The sequence below is a fragment of the Dromiciops gliroides genome, chromosome 4 (assembly GCF_019393635.1).
Source record: "Dromiciops gliroides isolate mDroGli1 chromosome 4, mDroGli1.pri, whole genome shotgun sequence".
Lineage (NCBI taxonomy): Eukaryota > Metazoa > Chordata > Mammalia > Microbiotheria > Microbiotheriidae > Dromiciops > Dromiciops gliroides.
The window spans coordinates 418910765-418928336 of NC_057864.1; the positions used below are offsets into that span (position 1 = coordinate 418910765).

The following is a 17572-nucleotide window of genomic DNA, read 5'->3' on the forward strand; positions in this document are numbered from 1 at the left end:
TCTTTCTGTAACCTTAACATAACAAAATAATAACAATAATCACTTGCCTTTGTATAGTACGTTATAATTTGCAAAGCATTTTCATAAGTATCTCATTCCAACCACATAGCAACTGTGATATAAGCAGGGTACATATTATCTTTCTTTTACAGATGATCTGATAATAAAACCAGACTATTTGGCAACTGTTATCTACTACTTTTAACTATGGTTTTCAAGCTTTGTAAACAGATGAGTCGATATTTTCCATTATGCTTTTTTTGTGTGTTTTATTTAATACTCTAAGAGAGCCATGATTTCATCATATTCCTTCCATGCCTTCGACTACAGTTTCATGACCTGCGGAGGCCCAAAATACTCATCACAGAAGAATCACATAAATGAAAAAAACTTCATTTCTTTCCATTTCCCACGGCCAAATGAAATTACAATAAAAAAGTCTGTGCGTCCTGAGAAACCTCAAGGAAACTAGGCTGCAAAATTATAGAAGAATTTCTAGGAGCCATAGCTCTTGAGCAGTAGAATAACAGAAAACGGGCCCAATCAGAGGACTTATTGAAAACCATGTGGTGTCGAATGACTCACAAAATGAACTCAGAAGAACTTTCTTGATACTCGTTAACAGTATGCTAAAGATTTCGAAAGTCAGCTTAACTTTTTCCAAACGCAAACAAAGCTGAAAGGCAGAGAGAGAGAGGTTCGAGTTGAACAGAAACTAGGGTACTGAGTTGTATCAGATGTTTCAGACAAAGACTAAATTCTAGGACTTGTTCTGCTAAGCTTTTTAAAAACTACTCATTGGTCAGGTGATAAGAATATGGAAAGCTCTGGTTCACTAATCACACTTTTGTTCTAGCAACCGTGGAAGCAGTTATTTTATAAACTAGCCAGCCTCCATTTTAATCCCTGATGGGTATTCGATATGCTATGAATTTACAAATTTAATCTATAGGGACTATACTAAAGCCTCACTCTGATGGCTCATCTTGGAGGTGACTTTGGGTTACTGAATGTTTTGTTTATGGAGTGAAAGTTCTGGCAGATTCCACAAGACAGAAAGATTTCAAGCATGAGCCCAGTGAATATCTGTGTTCCAGGACCAACCTAAAGCGAGTTGGTGCCTAGCACAAGGTAAATACTTAGCAAGTGTTTTATCTAGCTGTCCACCTGTCTATCCAGCAGTGTCTGTCTGTCCGACTCTCTCATACACAGACATATATACAGACACAGACATAAACACACACAAACACAGCTGGCTAGAGGGTGAATTTTTCAGCCACTGGAACACCTGAAAATCATATAAGTTATAGAGGGGCTGTAATCTCTATTAAAGTAATGAAGTTAGAGATCCTTGAAGTTATTTACAGATGTTCAAGCTTATAACATTTATGTTTCCTTGAAAAATATAACAATAGGGGCAGCTAGGTGGCCCAGTGGATTAAAGCACCAGCCCTGGAGGCAGGAGGACTTAGGTCAAATATACACTTACTAGCTGTGTGACCCTGGGCAAGTCACTTAACCCTAATTGCCTTCAAAAAGAAAGAAAGAAAAGAAAAAGAAAAATATAGCAATATACAAAATATTGGGAATGTGCTAAGAAAAAGATTTTAAATGGCCTTACAGAAGGGGAAATTATTAATTTCAGTAATTGTTTAGGATTAGATTTAGACTTTCAAAAGAATTTGTTTTCTATTATGGAAACACTTTTCACCTAAGGATTAACTTTAGCAAACCAAATTATATTATATACTATTTCATACTAAACTCAACTGACAATTTAAAAATATTCCTCTAAAAATCCTATTGGGTACTTTAGGTTAGACTCTTAACTAAATTAAAAAAAACCCTGAAAAATCAAATAATATTATTTCATATTGCTTTTTACATATCATTTGCCATAATGAGTCTTAAAATCTAGTTAAATTTCTGAATACATTTCACTCATGTTGCTTCTGGGAAGGTAAAACACTCTTCTTGCTTTGTCACTGATAATGAAAAGAATGTTTACCCTTTAGGTAGTATGCCACTTTTTTTTTTTTTCCAGGGCAATAAGGGTTAAGTGACTTGCCCAGGGTCACATAGTAAGTGTCATGTGTCTGAGGCTGGATTTGAACTCAGATCCTCCTGAATCCAGGGCTGGTGCTTTAGCCACTGCGCCACCTAGCTGCCCCGAATATGCCCTTTTCAACAGTATCACAGACCTACAGCTAGAGGGGGAGCTCAGAGGTAATCTAGTCCAACTCCCTTAGATGAGAGATGAAGAAAATGAGACTAAGAAAAGTTAAATGCCTTGCCCAAGGTCAAATAGATAGTAACTGGCAAAGGCAGGAATCTGAGCCCAAGCCCTATGAATCCAAAGCCACTGCCCTTTCAATGGTGCCTCCCTTTGAGGAAGAAAAGAGGGGAAAAAATATATATTTTGAGGAGACAACAGGCAGCTCTATTTAATTTTAAACTATGACCAATTATTGTTATTTAAATTCTTCTCAATGTTAAAGTTATTCCCTGGAACGGAAAAAGGCCTCCAGGAAGTAACATCAACCTTTTTTGACTGCTAGAGTATTACTTACTGCCCTGAAAAAGTAATTAATGAATTCTTGACTTGACTGAAATGGATTTCCCAAAGTGCCTAGCTCTAATTTATGTACTAGGAGGTCTACCCAACTACTGAGCACTTCTGTTTCCAAAAAAGCATAAAGGCTTTCAGCTATCTGGCACTCACATTAGGCCTCTAAGGTCAATGTATATTTTTACATCTATTTCGTAAATGAGAAAAAAAATAAAGAAATATCTGAATGAATTTCCCAGACTTGCCAATTTGGGGCACACAGCTAAAGTCAAACACAAATGGTGCCCTCCTTGACAGTGTATCTAAGCAAACTAGACAATTCAGATGATTTCAGACCCCAAAGTGCTGTTTTTTTCCCCAAAGTGGGATTTTCTTTCCATTCCAAAGAAAAGGCATTTTATTCTAAAAAGGTTTCTCATCCTAAAAAGAAGTAGATAAAATCAGTTTAAATATAGGTCATGAGTTGTTTTTCTACTTCACTTTAGCTGGGCAGTGATTAAGTGGCTTTGGGAAACCTCAAGTTTCTTCATTTATAAATCATCAAAGTCAAGAAGAAAGAATTCCCTCTGTAGGGCCCACCTCTTGTCAAAGGTAAATGCAACTTTCTTGCTTGTTACATTTATAATGCTCATTTCTGACTAACAAAGTTTAGTGCAGGTTTAGATGGTTCTTTCCCCTCCTTCCCCTTAATTCTTTGAAAATGCCTTAAAGGTTCTGTCCTCCCTCCCCACCTGTCAATTCACAAGTTTAATGAGTGTGTATGGAATGTTTCCAGTTTAAATTGTCAGTGCCAGGAACTTTATTTCACTTGTTGCCCATTCTATCAAAAAAAACTTTTAGAAGAACAATAGATTCCCAACGAAGTGGTAGAATTTCAGATGTCTAAGATTTTTTCTTGGATCCTTAAGATGTGTCTGGGGAGTAGGGTATAAACCTCAACTTCATCTATAATTTAGAGAAATCTAAAACAGAGAACTTAGATTTTAAAAGTTCTTGCTCAAAAGAACTGGTAAGATTGAACTATTGGATATGTGGTAAGGACCAATGAATGAAATAATGCTGTTCTTCCAAATGACTAAAATGAAACATAATGAAGTTAAACTATGGATAAGTGTGTGTGTGTGTGTGTGTGTGTGTGTGTGTGTGTATACACACACACACTCATATATATATATATATACACACACACACTCATCTGATACCGAATGCCTGAAAACCAAATGCTCCCAATAGACTGTTCCAATGAAATAGATTCTATATCAAATAGAATAAAAGAAAGGGAATGTGGTGTAATGTATGGAGAGCTGACCTCAGAGCAAGGAAGGCTGGGTTCTGGTCCTGCTTCTGACACATACTAGCTAATGTAGTCCTGGGCAAATCACTTAACCTCTCAAAGCTCTATAGAGGCACTTGTCAAAGACGAAATTACAGAGAAAGTACCAGTTACTGAGTTTACCAGCTTAACTTTTTAATCTTTCTTTTCTGTATTGCCTTCTTTTATGAAAGGAGAGAAGCTATAAAATTCTATCAACACATTCCATATTCGGTAAACAGACGTTGCCTCTCAAAACAGATTACAATAAGATCTTTTCTGCCCAATAAGCTCTTTCCTGATACCATCTTAGGGCTCACAGGTGTATGTATAGAACCTATAATTTGGCTAACTACACTAAAGGGGAAGTACTTTAGAGGAAGCTCTAAAACAAATGAACAGGCCAACCTCAAATTCATTGATCACTGATTTGGAAACTGAGACCTGGAGAGGTTAGACGGCTTGGCCAAAGGTAGTAAGTGAGTGGCAGGTCTAGGATCTGGGCCCAACGCCTCTCATTTCAAAGCCATTAACTCTTTCTCCTGCCCTGCACCGCCTCTCTTAAGTGATACCACTAATTAAAGCAATTTCACCCACTGCTTTTGGCAAAATGTGTTCAAGTGATTTCTTTTAAGATGATATTCTGTTCTTGGTGTGGGACTTAGAGGATATTTCCTATTCCATCTCTACTCAGTGACCCACCAAAGTTTACCTACCAAGTCTGGCTTGAGTCGAAAAGTCAGAGGAAGGGAGTAACACACAGCATACAAGGTTGTAAACACGGAAGAGCTCCAAGACTGCTGAACCTCCCGACTCCTTGGAATGCGATGAGTAGTGTACTAGAAGGAGAGAAAAAAGCCAACTCTACTGTTACATTGCCACTCTGGGGAAATCTTACAGCTTACTAGCATCAGCGTGAATCACTCTTTTGCTCAGTCTTCTTTTTCTGTCCAAGCGCTTCCAAAACACAAAGCTTATTTTATCCATTTAGTTGAATAAAACACACCTAACGGGGCCATGACCAAAAAGTTTAGTATCACAAAGTTTTAGAGGTAGAAGGCATCTCAGCAGCCATGTAATTTTATTCAAAAAACATGTTAAAAATCTAAGTTTCCATATATAGCAAAAATTAAACTCCTAAACAAGCCTGCATGATTCACTCGTTTGGGTTTGAAGAAATCCTAGTCTTTAAAGCATAAAAGGAGAGAAGAATCCCTTTCCCACCTTCTTTGAATGCCAATGTCTTAACATATTTGGCTTTAACACACTTCTACAGAAGGTCATGGAATCGTAGAATTTCAGAGCTGTGCATCTAGTCCAGCATATCCTTGAAAAACAATCCCCTTCAAAAACAGCAGCTAGGCAGCACAGTGGGTAGAGCCCTGGGCCTGGAATCAAGAAGGCGTAAGTTAAAATTCGGCTTCAGATACTGTGTGCCCTTGGGTAGGTCATTTAACCTGTGTTTCAGTTTCCTCAACTGCAAAATGGGAATAATAATAGCATCTATCTTTCAGGGTTGTTGTGAGGATCAAATAAAATAATATTTGTAGAGCACTTAGCACAGATACCCGATACATAGTAGGTGCTGTGGTAAAAAAGTGAAAGTTTTTTAACAGTTGGTTAGCGATAACTGAAAGACGCCAGTTTTTCGAAGGACCACCCTTTCGGGGAAGAGACTGTGACGAACCGCCAGTCCGTCTGCTAAGCACTCCACTTCCAGGATGCGAGCTTAAAAGGCAAGGAGAGAACGGAAGAAAAGTCTTTTTCTGCTCTCCTCGCCGGCTGGCTTGCTCTACACACACAGACGCTGACTCAGGTTCGATTCGGCCTGGTTCTCCGTAACAGCACGTGCTTGACGCGGTTCTCAACCTCAGAGGTGGCCATGGGTTTTTGGTGAGTTCTATATGGAATATAGACTAAGCTTAGATCCAAGACTATTTATATGTATTTCTACTTTCCTATCTCTCTAATCAACATCACCTTATAATTCCCAAACAATAAAAACCCTAACTAAAGATCAGAGGCTTCTTCCACTTACTGGTCTGGGAGATAAATAAGGGAAAGGTTAAAGGGGAGTTTAGTGCTCATATCCAATTTTAAATCTCACAGTGCTCTTGTATCCAATTTTAAATCTCACAGTGCTATCTATATAAATGCTAGCTATTCCTATTATCATGGCTTCATTCATTCATTCTCTTCTCCAGCCCAAGTAGCCCCAGTTTCTTTTTCTTTTCTTTTTCTTTCGTTCTTTCTTTCTTTTTGCACAGGGCAATGAGGGTTAAGTGACTTGCCCAGGGTCACACAGCTACTAAGTGTCAAGTTTCTGAGGCTGGATTTGAACTCAGTTCCTCCTGAATCCAGGGCCGGTGCTTTATCCACTGAGCCACCTAGCTATCCCCCCTCCCCCCAGTTTCTCGAATAGATTCTCAATATGGCATTGCATGATGGGATGGGAACTCAGAGGCCTAAGCTCTATTACAGAACATCAAGCTCAATCTCCTCCAATCAGGAAGCTTCCCAGTTGCTGGTGGGCTTTTAGCAATCTGTCCCTATTCCTATATGATAAGTCAGAACTAAATATCTTCTATACCTTGGCCCAAAGTCAGAGAAGAGGCATAAAGAATTATCACATACAATTAAAATTCATCTTATCATTTGACTCTCACAACAACCCTGTGAGTTAGGTGCTATCCTTATCCTCATTTTTCTTTTTTCTTTTTTTTTGGTGAGGCAATTGGGGTTAAGTGACTTGCCCAAGGTCACACAGCTAGTATAATCCTCATTTTTCAGCTGAGGTGACTGAGGCAAACAGAGGTTAAATGACTTGCCCAGGAACACCCAGCCAGGAAGTATCTAAGGTTGGATCAGAACCCAGGTCTTCTGGACTCCAGGCTCAATGCCTTATTTACTGTGCTACTAGCTACCTCTGACTACTGCTACTGAATATTTCTCAAACCATAAGCTGCAAAAGTCAGCTAGGCAAAATACTGGTAAAGGAATTTTTATCTGCATTTAAGCAAAGGGGCAATTTACTGAAAATTTAATAAACAGAATACTACTGTTATCAACAATAAAACTCCTGGCCAATGAGGATTCATATTATTACAATTACGGTAAACTATCCTATGAGGTTAATGTTTAAGGCTTTTCCTTCATGAGTTTCTAACAACTCAGATTATTTTTATGTTCCGAATATTCTATTTGCCTCCTAAAAAATTGCTGTTTTTTATTTTCATCAAAAAGTACAATGTTTTTGGGGCAGCTAAGTGGCGCAGTGGATAAAGCACTGGCCCCAGATTCAGGAGGAACTGAGTTCAAATTTGACCTCAGACACTTGACACTTCCTAGTTGTATGACCCTGGTCAAGTCACTTAACCCTCATTGCCCCGCCAAAAAAAAAAAAGTACAATGTTTTGTCTAAATTTTTAAAGCTATGAGTTCATGAGCTGCAAAGGATAAAAACAGAGCACCAAGAACAGTTCATTAGAAGCTTAAGGAAGACCTACTAAGGCTTCTGAAATCTGGGTCCTCTTTCCCATCTTGGCCACTAAAAGATAACCTCCCTGGACTAGTAGAGTCTATTATACAGCGAGGAGTAGGTGTGAACGGGGATGCAGGTCTTGGCTTTGGCAAGCTCCTTCCCTCAGGATTCAATCATGTGAAAAACAAGGTTACTTTGTGAGACAAAGGCCAACCTTCTAGAAGACAAAGGAAAATGGTTGCAACCCAGCCTGGGGAGCGAGAAAAGGGGCTGTATGAATTTAGATGTAAAAAGTCTTTCTGGGGTCAAAGCAGGTATTAAAAAAAAGCTGTTCTGAACCTCCTCTAAAGACTCCTTGATACAAAACTCAGTGTGACCGTGGTGGACAAGCTTCCTTGTTTCTCTGCCAGGATGCCAGCTAGCTGGGCTCCTCTGGTCCCCTGACAAAATTATTACCATATGACATACTTTCTTCACTTATACTGCCTGAAATTCTACACAGACCCATTTGGTTTACAGAATAGCATCTTTTAGAATTGAAATGAGGCATTACAAGGTAGTTATACATACCTTCCCATTAATTAGTTTAATTAAATTTCTTTCTTCCTACTACCTAGTTGAGGAAAGGACCGAAAGGGGATAGGTGATTTTGAAAGATGAGGTATTATGGGGGACCAGGCAGAACTGGGTGGGACAAGCGGTTAGACTGACAGTGAAGACATCGAATGAGGGTGCATGATGACTAAAGGGCAAAGGAGAGGGTATATGAGGAAGGAAGAGAAGGGAGCAAAAGGGGAGGTGGGACGGCATCACAAACAAGTTTCTAATACTCCTTAATTTTTGCCAATGAGGAATTTCACTTTTTCCTTCTTCCAGATTCCTGATAGGGAAAGTTGGCCCCCAAACTGGAGAGGCCTCAGGGAATTCCCAGGCTATTGTCGCTCTTATCTTCAGAAAATAGAATCCAGAATCCAGGCCTACCTATCCCATCATTCTATCATGCAAAAGAAAGAGCATTGGCTTTAGAAGTCCTGGGTTCAAACAGCCACTCCATCACCTTTGTGACTCATGTGGGATTCCCTTCTTTTTTTTTTTTTTTTAGTGAGGCAGTTGGGGTTAAGTGACTTGCCCAGGGTCACACAGCTAGTAAGTGTTAAGTGTCTGAGGCCAGATTTGAACTGAGGTGGGATTCCATTTTCTTAGCTATAAAAGGAGAAGCCTAGACTAGATGGTATTTAAGATTCTAACCAACTCTAGAATCCCATGTTTAATTAAAATATAGGTGTGTTTTTAAAAAAAATGGAAACTAAGTGGAGTATAAAGAAAAAAACCCCAAAGACTTTCTTTATTCAAGGAATTTGCCTTCCAAGGTATACAAATGCATAACCATATATGACCTTAAATACATCTGAACACATTCTTTTAGCCTTGGACAGTTGTGCAGTTATGCAGAACATCTTCACCTTCCTCGAATGTGTTTTGCTTTTTACTGCTCTCTCCCCCATTCTGCCCTTCTCTCCTTCCCCTCTTCTCCCCCACCTCCCACTTTCCCTCAGGGCAAAAATATATTACTATACCCAGTTGAGTATGTATGTTATTCCCTATTTGAGCCAATTCTGATGATATTAAGGTTCACTCATTCCCTTACTCCTTCTCCCTCTTTCCCTCCCCTCCATAAGCTTTTTTCTTGTTTCCTTCATGTGAACTGCCTCTCCCCAGACCATCTCTCCCCCTCCCCCTCCCCCAGTCTATTCCTCCTACCCCTCAACCCTATTTCTTTTTTTTTAAATTTTTTGTTTTTGTTTTTAGTGAGGCAATTGGGGTTAAGTGACTTGCCCAGGGTCACACAGCTAGTAAGTGTTAAGTGTCTGAGGCCGGATTTGAACTCAGGTACTCCTGACTCCAGGGCTGGTGCTCTATCCACTGCGCTACCTAGCTGCCCCCCCCCACCCCCCGCAACCCTATTTCAAAGATGTCAGCATGGGTTAGTTAGGTGGCACAGTGGACAAAGCACCAGCCCTGGACCCAGGAGGCCCCAAACCCAAATCTGGCCCCAGACATAAGACACCCCACTCTGTTTGCCCCACAAAGAACAAAATATAAATTTTTTACAGATATCATCCCTTCATATTCAGTTCAGACCTGTGTTTTCTGTGAATTCCTTACTGAGAAAGTTCTTATGAGTTCGAAGTATTATCTTTCCATGTAGGAATGTAAACAGTTTGATCTTTTAATATCCCTCATGAAGTCTTTTTCCTGTTTACCTTTTTATGCCTCTCCAGGGTCTTGTATTTGAAAGTCAAATTTTCTATTCAGTTCAGGTCTTTTCATCAGAAATGCCTGAAAGTTCTCTTTTTCATTGAAGTCCTATTTTTTCCTCTGAAAGATTATACTCAGTTTTGCTGAGCACGTGATTCTTGGCTGTAGTCCTAGTTCCTTTGCCTTCTGGAATATCATATTCCATGCCCTCCAGTCCTTTAATGTAAATGCTGCTAGATCTTGTTTTATCCTTATTGGAGCTCCACAGTATTTGAATTCCTTTTTTCTAGCTGCTTGCAATATTTTCTCCTTGACCTGGGAGCTCTGGAATTTGGCTATAATATTCCTGGAGGTTTTCTTTTTGGGATTTCTTTCAGGAGGTGATCGGTAGATTCTTTCAATTTCTATTTCAGCTTCTGCTTCTAGAATATCAGGGCAATTTTCCCTGACAATCTCTTGGAAGATGCTGTCTAAGCTCTTATTTTGGTCATGGTTTTCAGGTAGTCCAGTGATTTTCAAATTATCTCTCCTGGATCTATTTTCCAGGTCAGTTGTTTTTCCAAGGAGATATTTCATATTGACCTCTATTTTTTATTCATTTGCATTTGCTTTACTGTGTCTTGGTTTCTCATAAAGTCACTAGCTTCCATTTGTCCAATTCTAGTTCTTAGGCAATAATTTTCACCAGACAGCTTTTTTATCTCCTTTTCCATTTGGCTTTTCAAGCTGTTGACTTTTTTCTCATAGCTCTCCTGCATTGCTCTCATTTCTCTTTCCATTCTTTCCTCCACCTCTCTAAATCTTCCTTCTGTCTCTCCTACTTTCTCTTCAAAGTCCCTTTTGAGAGCTTCCATGGCCTGAGACCAATTCATATTTTTCTTGGAAGCTTTGGATGTAGGGGCCCTGAGGTTGTTATCCTCTTCTGAGAGTGCACCTTGATCTTCCCTGTCCTTAAAGAAACCTCCTATTGTTCTCAACTTTCTCTGCTTGCTCATCTTGACATTTTTTACTTGACTTTTAGCTCCCTCTTATGGTGGGGCCCTACTTGCAAGCTACACTGTGTCAAGCTTTAGAGGGTCCCAGGTGTTTTGGTTTGAGGGAGGGCAAGTTTTCTCTCCCCTGGCCTGTTCTCTGGTCAGAAGGTAACCTCAAGCCAATTTGCTAGTTAACCGGCCAGCAGAGAGCTGTGGTGGTTTTTAGCTTCGACAAGCCTGCGGCCCTCCCCCACCTGGGCCTTCTGCTGCTCAAGATTTCTTCTGGGTTCCCTGCTGGGGTGGGATTTCCAAACTCCACCTCAGGTCCCACAGATACCCCTGTGTTTTCCACTCCCTGAGCCAGCTGTTAAGCCCTCTCACCTGACGGTAAGCTTAGTTCCAGAAGACGCCAGTACTGCAGCTGATTCGGAGCCTGGGGGTAAGTTCCCCGTGTGCAGCATGTTTGGGGTCTGTGTCGTCGTGATTACTACATTGGATTCTGCTTGCAGCCCAGTATGGCCCCCTTTAATCTGGAAAATAATCTCAGCGTCTTTTTGTGGGTTTTGCCGCTCCAGGGCTTGTTTTATTTCTGTTTTGGGGGTAATTGCATCAGGAGCTCTGTGTGTTTAATGTCTTTCCTCCGCCATCTTGGCTCCACACCCCCCAGCCTTGGACAGTTGTAACAGAACTTCTTTCAAGCATCATCAAATCCAGGACTGGAAAAAGAGGGAAGGTGAGGAGATAACTGCTTTATTCTAGAGACTGAGCCCTTCTTTCCTTTATCCTATGATTGCAAACTCCCCATGATAGCATAGAATAAGTGTTCTTTCCATTGCATGATGCAAAAGAATACAAAGGACAATGAGAGGGGTAGATTTTGATTTTGGGGCAGGGCAATGAGGTTTAAGTGACTTGCCCAAGGTCACACAGCTAGTAAGTGTCAAGTGTCTGAGACCAGATTTGAACTCAGGTCCTCCTGAATCCAGGGCCAGTGCTTTATCCACTGTGCCACCTAGCTGCTCCTGGTGTAGTTTGATCTTAACAACTTTCCCTTTGAAAGTCATAGAGACAAAGTGATGAGATCAGAGGTGTGCATGCAATGCAATCAGATCTAGTTCACCCAGAGCTCTAGCAGGTATGAATAACTCAAAAGAAATGACTAAGAAGACCTTCACTACTTGTTGTGGCTCCCAATTTAAAAAGCAGGGTGACAGTACTAGGTACCCTCTTGACACTTCCCATCAATTCCAAGGACCAGAATGAAATTCAACAAGAAACAGCAAGCAGGGCAGCTAGGTGGCGCAGTGGATAGAGTACCGGCCCTGGAGTCAGGAGTACCTGAGTTCAAATCCGGCCTCAGACAGTTAACACTTACTAGCTGTGTGACCCTGGGCAAGTCACTTAATCCCAATTGCAAGAAGAAGAAGAAGAAGAAACAGCAAGCAGACAGCTTCCTTCTCTTCCTTCTCTCCCCACCCCCTTCTTTTCCTGGCCAATCCCCTTCCTGAGCAAACCAAAATCTGCAGGGAGTTTACAGGATGTGGACAAAGTCCAGTAAATGCCTAGACCTTTTTCATTGATACCTCCATCCTAAAAAGCCGCCTTCCCAGTGTTCCATCATAGTTGTCGTCTTCTCCGTCTTCTTCTCCTCCTCCTCATTTTTCTTCCTCTTCCTCTTCTTCCTCCTCCTCCTCTTCCTTCCCCTCTTTCTTTTCCTTCTCTTTCCTTGTCTTTGGCATTGCCAACAATTAGTGGGCAATATTCCTCTAGAGAAGGGCTTGTAATCAAGGTTTACTTCCCTATAAGGAAGTGTTCTATGTCTATTCAGTATAACACGTGTACATGTGCATTCATAGCTGTATGTGTATATATATATATATATATATATATACCCACACATATGTATGTATATTTAGAACTACATAGTTTGTATTACTAGTTGTATTCTCATGTGTGTACCTCTCCCTAACAGAGCTGCACACTCAGTGAGAGCAGAGGTCTCATACTTTGGCTTAATAACGTCCTCACAATCTAGCATAGTGACTTGCAACACTCCCACAATAAACATGTGTTAATTAGCTGATTAAACATACATACAGTGGTATACTAGATGGTATCAGTAGGAAGATTTGAAAGTGGAATGATGAAGTATGGGTTAAGAGGAGTGAAAATTTAAAGGGGAAGAGAAGATTTCTGTAGAATTTGAAGATTTCTTGAACCTTAATGGGTTCTTGAACTCATCTTCCTGAGTTCAAATCTGGTCTCAAGACACTTAGGAGCTGTGTGACCCTAAGCAAGTCACTTCATCCTGTTTGCCTCAGGTTCCTCATCTATAAAATGAACCAGAGAAGGAAATGGCAAACTACTCCATAATCTTGGCCACAAAAACCCCAAATGGGGTCACGAAGGATGGGACACGACTGACAAATGACTGACCTACAAAAACATTGTATGAATACTAGTAATTTAAAGAGTATGCTTCAAAATGACTACACTCCTAAGAACCACAAGAGTTCTCTGGAAGTAAATTCACGACAAAAATGAAATAGTGCATCCTAGTGATTTATGTGGAAATTATTTTACCAAAGAATCCTGATGGCATCATCAACCACAAAAGTACAAATCAAGCTGGTGTATGAAATCATTCTTTGATCTTACCAAATCTTGCAACTCACTGCAATTAATTTATTCTCTTTATGAACACAGCATTATTGTAGAACTCTGGAAACACTAAGGAATCTTTACTTGGTGTGACAACCAAATGAAATGATTAGATAAACTTTATATAACCAAGAAGTGGTTTTAGTTATCTTTTACAACTGCTTTTTAAATGATATCATATGTAATATAGATTCCAAAATAAACTATGTCAGATTGTCTGACTAAAACTGATTATCTCAATGATTCACTATTACATCTCGTGCATGGCATGCTATAATAGCTGACTTTTTTATGGTGCTTTAAATATATTATCTCATTTGATTCTCATAGGAACCTTCCGAGGTAGGTATTACATGGATTATTAGCCTCATTTTACAGATGAGAAAACTGAGTCAGAGAGGTTAAGTGTTTTACTAACAAGAAGTCATGGTAAAGCTTTTGAAAGACAGATGAGGAAGATATGCATTCTAGGCTTGGGAGGCCGCATGCATAAATGCATAGAACTGGGAAATGACACACTAAATGTGGGGAACAGCTGGTAGTCCAGTTTGGCTGGAATATAAGAGTGCATGATGGTAAATAATAGGAAATGAAACTGAAAATAAAGAATGGAGCCAGATCACGGAGGGTCTTAAATACCAGAATGAAGAGGTTGTATTTTATGCTAGAGCCAATAGGGAGACGCTGAAGGATTTTTAGCAGAAGGGCAAAATAATCAGACTTATGAATTATTTTGATAGTCACTTGGAGAATGGACCTGACACGGGATAGGCTGGAAGCAGACCACAAACAAGGCCACTGTAAAGTTTACGTGAGGACCTGAATCAGGGTGGCAATAGGTGGGTAAAGAGAAAGGGCCATATTTGAGAGGTTGTAAGGTTAGGACCGACAGGATCTGGCAATATATTAGATAAGGGAGCAAGGAGAAGTCAAAGATGATTCGAAGATTTCAAGCCTAAGTGACTAGGAAGACAATGATGTCATCAACAGAATTAGGGAAGCATGAAGAGGAGATGATTTTGGACATGCTGGATTTGAGTACATGCCAGATATCCAGGTAGAAATGTAAAACAGGCAACTGAAGAACAATAATGAAGTTCAGGGAAGATGGTAAGCTGTGTGTATCTATGTGTGCATGCATGCATACACATAATGTATGTGCACGTACATATATGCACGTGTATATGCATGAATATATAATACATATATCTCTATCACACACACACACACACACACACCCCTTTGGAAATCTGCAGAAAGCTCAAACAATTCACCGAGTAAGTAAGATCACCAAGAGGAACATTGCAAAGAGAAAAGAGGTCATAACAGGGTCTCAGGCACAAGCCACACTAAGGTGGGGAAGGAAGGAGGGTGAAGTACTGCTAGGAGAGTCAAGGAAGAACAGCATCATCAAGGTCAAGGTGAAAAGGCAGGATCCAGGAGGGGAGGGTGAGTGGGGGTGTCAAATGCTGCCGAGAGGTCACGGAGGATAAGTTATCTAAGCACAGGACCCTGTATATATGGTATGTCCCTTGCGTACAGTGTACCCCTAATAAGTGTTTGAATGGTTGATCAATTCATGACATTGAATGTACCCCCAAGAAAAACCTTTGGATTAATAATGAAGAAGCCATTTGGGAAAGCAGTTTCAGTAGATTGGTGGGGGCAGAAGCCAAACTGCCAGAGGTTGAAGAGTGATGTCATTTCGGGCTAAGTCAACAGAAAAACAAAGAAATCGAAGGTTCTATTATACTATGGAGTAGTGAGTGCAGGTCTGGCTAGTGCATAAAAACCCAAAATGTAGAAGAGGTGGCAACCAGAATGGAGACCGGACCTCATAATATTATCAGAACTAGAAACAATGGATGGAAGCCGCAAAGTTGTAGGGGAATAACTTTCTTTACGATGAGAACCACTTGAAAGTACAACTGGCTGCCCAAGGCCCTGATGGGTTCATTCCCATTGGAGGTCTTTAGGAAAACACCGGAGAACCACTGGTTGGGTCTGCCACGTTGGAGATTCTCAATCAGGTGTGAGTTGGGTTGGATGGCCTCTGGCGTCCCTTTCAACTTTGAGATTCTGTTATTCTGTGAAGGAATACAGAGGCAGGGAGGGTCCAAGTTTAGCAGTGAAAGGAAATGGATAGATTTGAAGCTTGAGCAAATGACAAGGTCAAGGCAAAGTAAAAAACAAAACACTTTTTTTTTTTAAGAGGATAAGTGAGACTTGAGCATTTGTGATGATTCAAACAGGGCAGAAATGAAACCTATCTTTGTCCTAGCTCCACAAATAGGGTTTACTAAGCAAATGAATGAAGAGAAAAAAATCTCAGGAGGTATATTTAAGCTACTTAAGAGAAGAGTCTTGAAAAGCAACACATACCAAAGAGAATCAAAATTTTGTAGCAACCTGCACCAGAGCAAGAATTTCTATAAGTCACTGTTTGAAGACCACCAGTAAGAAGAAACCTAGCTGCACTGTGGCAATCCATTCCACTTTTGGATAGCTTTAACTAATGATAAGTTCTTTCTTAAATGAAACCTAAATCTGCCACCCTCTAACTTCTGCCTGTTGCTACTAGTTCTACCTTATAGGGTTAAGTGCAACAAGCCCAATCTTTCTTCCCTACAATTTGAGGATAGTCATTGTGCCCCACAATCAGTCTTTTCTTCAGGCTAAATGCCCCTAGTTCCTTCAACCAATTCTCACATAACATGAACCTGAGGCCCTTTACCATCCTGGTTGCTCTTCTGAATGGTTTCTATCTTATCAATATCCTTGATATTGATCCAAAGCCCAGATCCAAATCTAATACTTCAGATGTAATCTGACTAGGGCAGAGTGCTGTGAGTACAAAACATATATTTGCAAATCATTATGTTCAAAGAGACAGGCATCCATGAGACCCTATTGACCAATACATCGTTTTAGTAGTGAAAAAATAATAAAACTGCATCTACAACATTTTAAAAATCTAGACTTTTATTACTGTAATCTACCCAAAACAGACCAAATTTAATGATTTTAGTTTATATGTCAAATGATTCTTCCTATAGTTAAATTCCATTATCGTAACAAAGAAAAAGAAACTTTTTACAAAGCTAAAGAGACTAAATATATTATGTGTACATTATGCTAACTCCTACAATATAAATGCTGAAGAATTTTTTTTTTTAAATCATGAGCTGCAAACTGGCTTACAAGTAGAAAAGCAACAGAAACTGGTTTATTTTTTAGTATTGATTGCAAAATTTTAAAGTAATAAATTCCAGCAGTCCTAGGTTCAGGAATAAAAGGGCATAATGCTAAGACAAATTTGGTTTTTGCGTATGGAAAGTTAAGTTAGCACCCCACCTTGTGGGAAAAAATAGGTATTGTTAAATAAAGTCCAGTTAGTGAGTTCATCATTTTTAATTACTATATTTTGTAGTAAAAAAAATTCTGAAGTATTGTAAAAAATAACAAATATTCAGCTCCTATATAATGTTGAAATTGGTACTAATTTAATACAAAAATAGATAAAACTAGTCCTGGAAAAAAATCTGTTTGTTAAGGTGAGAGAAAATAAAAATACATGTTGCTAAATTAGAAGCAAACTGTTTTTGATTTTGTTTTGTTTTGTTTTGTTTTGCGGGGCAATGGGGGTTAAGTGACTTCCCCAGGGTCACACAGCTAGTAACTGTCAAGTGTCTGAGGCCGAATTTGAACTCAGGTCGTCCTGAATCCAGGGCTGGTGCTTTATCCACTGCACCACCTAGCTGCCCCCGAGCAAACTGTTTTTGACAGTAAATTCATATCTTCCAGGGGCATCAATAATTCACTTCTTTAGCCTAAGAACATCTCACTACAACATGTAACAGTATTTTTTGGCCCAATAAGTTGTATCCTCATTGTCTTTTCTTTTCTTTTTTTTTTTTAGTGAGGCAATTGGGGTTAAGTAGCTTGCCCAGGGTCACACAACTAATAAGTGTCAAGTGTCTGAGGCCAAATTTGAACTCAGGTCCTCCTGAATCCAGGGTTAGTGCTTTATCCACTGTGCCACCTAGCTGCCCCTGTATCCTCATTTCTAAATATTCCTCAACAGCCCAGAATTCCAACACGAGAACCAATTGCGAGTTGAACCCTTTTATAGGTATTCCCCAACCCCAAAACAATTATGATCCAAAGTTCCCACATAGTAGATTTGTTTGAAACTGAATGGATGTTTACCATCAGAAATAAATACCAATATGCCACTCTCCATGATCCCCTGACCCTTTCACTGAGAAGACTCAAGGGAATCTTTCCTGCTCCCTCATCTCCTTCCCCCACTCCTA

General features: G+C 39.8%; 1 protein-coding gene across 3 annotated transcripts in view; it reads right to left on the minus strand.

The window, feature by feature from the left end:
- ALG14 (ALG14 UDP-N-acetylglucosaminyltransferase subunit) overlaps positions 1–17572 on the minus strand; it is a 120559-nt gene that overhangs the window by 73233 nt on the left and 29754 nt on the right. For 2 of the 3 annotated variants that reach the window (XR_006356449.1, XM_044005596.1), the window contains exon 3: positions 4598–4720. The exons of the other annotated variant lie outside the window; for it this stretch is intronic. Coding sequence is in view for 1 of the 2 variants with exons in the window: in XM_044005596.1 (XP_043861531.1) it covers positions 4598–4720 (123 nt within the window). In the remaining variant the exon portion in view is untranslated. The remainder of the gene's footprint in view (positions 1–4597; positions 4721–17572) is intronic. 3 annotated transcript variants of the gene reach the window in all.